The following is a 4,149-nucleotide window of genomic DNA, read 5'->3' as shown; positions in this document are numbered from 1 at the left end:
TGATACCGTATGCATCCTAACATTAAATAATATATTTGTTGAGCTCTTTTGTTTCAAAATAATAATAATAATATATTATTATGATTAATATTTGGGACCATAAATAGGTGATAAGAATTTCATACGAGGTGGTGTAAATGAAGTTAATTTGAAAATTTTTTGGCAATTTGATGCTGAATTATTTTAATTTCCAAACGTTTTTCTAGAACTAAAACACCAAGTCTCCATCATGGTTTAGAGAGTGACAGAAGAAAAACTTGTACCTACTCATATATACCCCATCAATTAAAATTATACTTTAATAATTTTTAGTTAGTATCACTTTGTTAGATTATGGAGGCATGATTAGTTGAACTTGAGAAATTTTGTTTTTTATTCTTCTTTTCTCGCTCGCTCTCTATTTTTTTTTCGGACGCAAAAAATATGTTGTTCTAATTCTAACTTTTGATAATAAGGAACTATATGAAGTTTAGAAACATGGAAGAGGAAATGAGTTAAGAAAATTAGTATCACAAATCCAGAAAACAAAAGTAAATTAATATCGGGGCTTTACTTTAGGAAATTGGGCTTTTTATTAAGAGGGGTTTTTCGATTAAGCTAAAAAAGAAACTCTTGAAGAAAAAGGATAAAAGTGTAGTCCATCATCAATTTATCATTGATGATTACGAATTGGACAATAAAATCAGTATAAACTATAAACACGTGCAATTTCACTCGAACAATCATCAATTCTGCGATTCAAACTCCTATTAAGATGGTCAGTCACAAATCACAAAGTAGTGGAAGTTGTAGTACTAAATCTTGAATTTTCATCCCATGCATGAGAAATAGTATCAATTAACTCCCTCAAGAAAATCTTAGTTGCAGTAAGTTGGTAGTTAATTGAAAATTTGTATTCTTCATGATCATGACAACATCAAGCATATAACAAAATGAGGTGTATAATAAAGAACATTCAAAGAAATACCTGCTTCTATTCCTATTCTATTCTAATTCCAAGCTATTGTTTTCTATCTTTGGTTTCTAGGCGTTCTCTCTTGAGAGCAGTGAACTTAGCATATATGTCTTCGTACTCAGGCAACTTTGGATGAACATGCTTCGGCTGCTTAGGAGACAGTGAATATGTTCTTAAGATCTTATGGTCGCGGTTATTGTGCCGCTCCGGCGGCATAGTCGCGGCTCGCGTGACATGAGCTTTAGTCCTTGAATTAGAAGATGTCTCCAATGTTTCCACCAATTCAGTTTTTGGTTTTCCTCCATGGTGATGGAAACCTGGATATGTGAGTAGAAGTTCCCCAAATGCACCAGTACTTTCTCCATCATTTGTATTTGAAACCAACTTCATTTGCTTGTTTGATAATGCTTCAAAGTTATCTTCATCATAGTATACAAAGCAGTAACAAGGTTGGTCTAAGCTGCATTGACACATACCTAAGTTGGAAGATTGCTTAATTCTCTTTTGGGTATAACCATATTTATGATCAGAGGAAGAACTACTACTACTCCTGCCTGGTGATCTGTGATACTGTCCAATATCCATAAGGCATTGGTTTTCAAATAGCATTCTGCTTTTTCTTGATGAGCTCCTTATGTGTGATGATTTTTGTTCTTGATCCACATCAGTTTCATCATCAAGTGGAGGCAAATTTAATGTCTCTGTAGATGGCACCAAAGCCATAATTTCCCCTTTGTTTTCTGAGTAATCAGAAACTGCAATGGAGATTTTCTCAGTAGTAAACTCTTCCTCTTGCTGAAAACTAGACACCACCAATGCAGAAGAGGCATCAATTGAGGAAGTTGACTCTGGCACAGTGAAAGTCTCACTTGGTACTATTTGGTACTGTTTATTCTCTTCCTCCACCTGAACATAATTTGATACCAGTAAAGCAACATAGAACAATATAGGATTATAATATGGAGAATGCATCAAGTAATCAAATGGTGCAAAATTTAACAGTATACTATATGTGCATGGATCATGATTCCCCATAGTCATCCAAGTGTTATTAAATTAAAGACATTGTAGATTAAATGTACAATATTTTCATCAAAGAAATTAAATACCTGAGATTGTTGTATAGCTAAGATCTCAGGTTGTTGTTGGCAATTATCCCTTGCTATTTCATCAGCCTTTCTATACCTGACATGTTCTGGCACATAAATTACTGGGGGTCGGAGAATCTCTTTTAACTGTGATTTTGTAAACATATACACACATATATATGTCAAGACAAGTGAACTTTTCATATAAACTTGAATATGTCTTATAAGTAGAACAGATTAAAATAAAATATAGAAAAATTAGTAATACCTCTTTGTTTACAAGATTCCCAGAAGAGAGTTCAACTGAAGCAGTTACAAATTGGTCACCATAACGCTGTCCAAAAAGCTTCCTAAGGACATAAAGCTCAGGAAGATCGCTGCCGCATCTTGCAGAAGCAAATATGAGACTTGATACTGCTTCATTAACATCATCAGGGCACTTCCTGATTTATGAGAGCGACAATGAACAATTCAGTCTATATTTTTATTTTATTTTATATAATTAATACATAGAAATTAAAAGACTTACTTGTGTCGTCTTATAAAGGAAAGTTTCTTAAGGATGAAGTCACAGTAGTGATCTAACAATCCATATGCTCTAATGAGGCTTTTATCTTGATATAGTTGCGCGGCCTGAATTTTACAAATTTACAAGCGATAATAATTAACTAAGTAATTAAGCACTAATAACACGTATGAAGACATAATAAATTAATTATTACCTTGTTAAGAGCAATGTCTTCATGGCCATTAATATTGTTTAACAACTCAATCATGTCTTGATGTAAGTGCTTTGCCATTACAAGCCTCTTGTTCTTGAGTTCTCTTATTCTACGCTTTGCACTTGTTATCGTCCTCTTGCTGCATATCAAATAAATAAATAAAAAATTAAGAAAGTTTGAAACAAAACCAAGATTCGTAGTAGAGAGAATAAATCAAAGCAGAATCACCACCATTTTGAAGCTTTAGGCCAGCCGAACAAGATGTCAAACATGTCTAGAAAACCTCGTAGCTGCTGCTTATTTTTTAAGACAAAGGCGATAGAAACATGTATGAATGCAGAAAAAATGAAAAGAAGGTAGAAGCAAATTGATGGTTATGGTTATTGTTATGCATGCATGTGTACGTTGAGGTGAGTGGGTTGAGAGAGAGAGAGAGAGTAACGAAAAGTGCGTGTTGGAGACAAGTTGTGTTGTGGTGGGCGTGAATATCTGCTCCACTACCTCCTCTCCTTCCACACTCTCCGTTCTTATAGCACAGTTTTTTTGTTGGTACATTTTCTTTTTTTACTTTTTCTTCTTGTATATTTTAAACGCTCCTTACAGTACGGGGAGTACTGCACTCTATATTTTTTAACTCACACATGTCTTTTTATTTTTCATAACCATCACACCTGTTCTAGAACATACTATATGAGAAATGAGAAATGAGATATGAGATATAGACACTAGAATTTCAGAATGAAAAAGTCTAGGGAGCCAATGGCCTAAGCGTACAATGTGTACAATGGAGGTTTAAGAAGTATTAGAGATATGACCATTAGTGTTATATTGTCCTGTCAGGTTACGCTTTTGGGATGAGTGGTTTCAGATATGGTATTAGAGTTCTAAATTCGAAAGGTCAAGAGTTCGATCTTTGGTGAACTCCAAAATCAGTTTAATTTTTTATTGAGATGTTTATTATCCTTGGTATCCGGATGGTTATCCTTGGTATCGGATGGTTATTCTAGCTAGTATGGTAATGTTCATTTTATTCATGGACCAAAAATTTAGCCCATTGTACACATTGTACAATTAAGCCATTGGCTCCCTAGCACTACCCTTTGAGAATATCACCATTGTAGTGGAGGTTGTTACTTATAGACAAAAAAAAAAATCTTTTGATATTTAACCAACAACCCGTTAAGTTTGAGTGAGTACCGTAAATAAATTAAGTCGTATAAATAAACACTATTTTGGTAGGGGATTAGTACACTTTTTTTTTAATTTGTTAATAAAAAAATAATTTAAATATATAATTAATTAATAATAAATATATTTGCATACAAATTTTAAAAATATTTAGTATATAAATAATATTTTTTAAAATTAAACACCGAATATGCAA

General features: G+C 33.1%; 1 protein-coding gene across 1 annotated transcript; it reads right to left on the bottom strand.

Moving 5' to 3' along the window:
• Positions 1-1,000: 1,000 nt before the first annotated feature.
• Positions 1,001-2,843, bottom strand: LOC130965689 (uncharacterized). Its single transcript, XM_057890446.1, has 5 exons — positions 2,766-2,843; positions 2,573-2,676; positions 2,312-2,486; positions 2,065-2,190; positions 1,001-1,861 (listed from the first exon to the last, which is right to left on the bottom strand). Exons 1-5 carry the CDS (start codon positions 2,841-2,843, stop codon positions 1,001-1,003), a joined length of 1,344 nt encoding a protein of 447 aa, XP_057746429.1.
• Between the last annotated feature and the right edge of the window lie 1,306 nt (positions 2,844-4,149).

Source organism: Arachis stenosperma, chromosome 3 (assembly GCF_014773155.1).
Source record: "Arachis stenosperma cultivar V10309 chromosome 3, arast.V10309.gnm1.PFL2, whole genome shotgun sequence".
Classification (NCBI taxonomy): Eukaryota; Viridiplantae; Streptophyta; class Magnoliopsida; order Fabales; family Fabaceae; genus Arachis; species Arachis stenosperma.
Note: the sequence above shows the minus strand (reverse complement) of the source record. Positions and strands in the feature narration are given on the sequence as shown.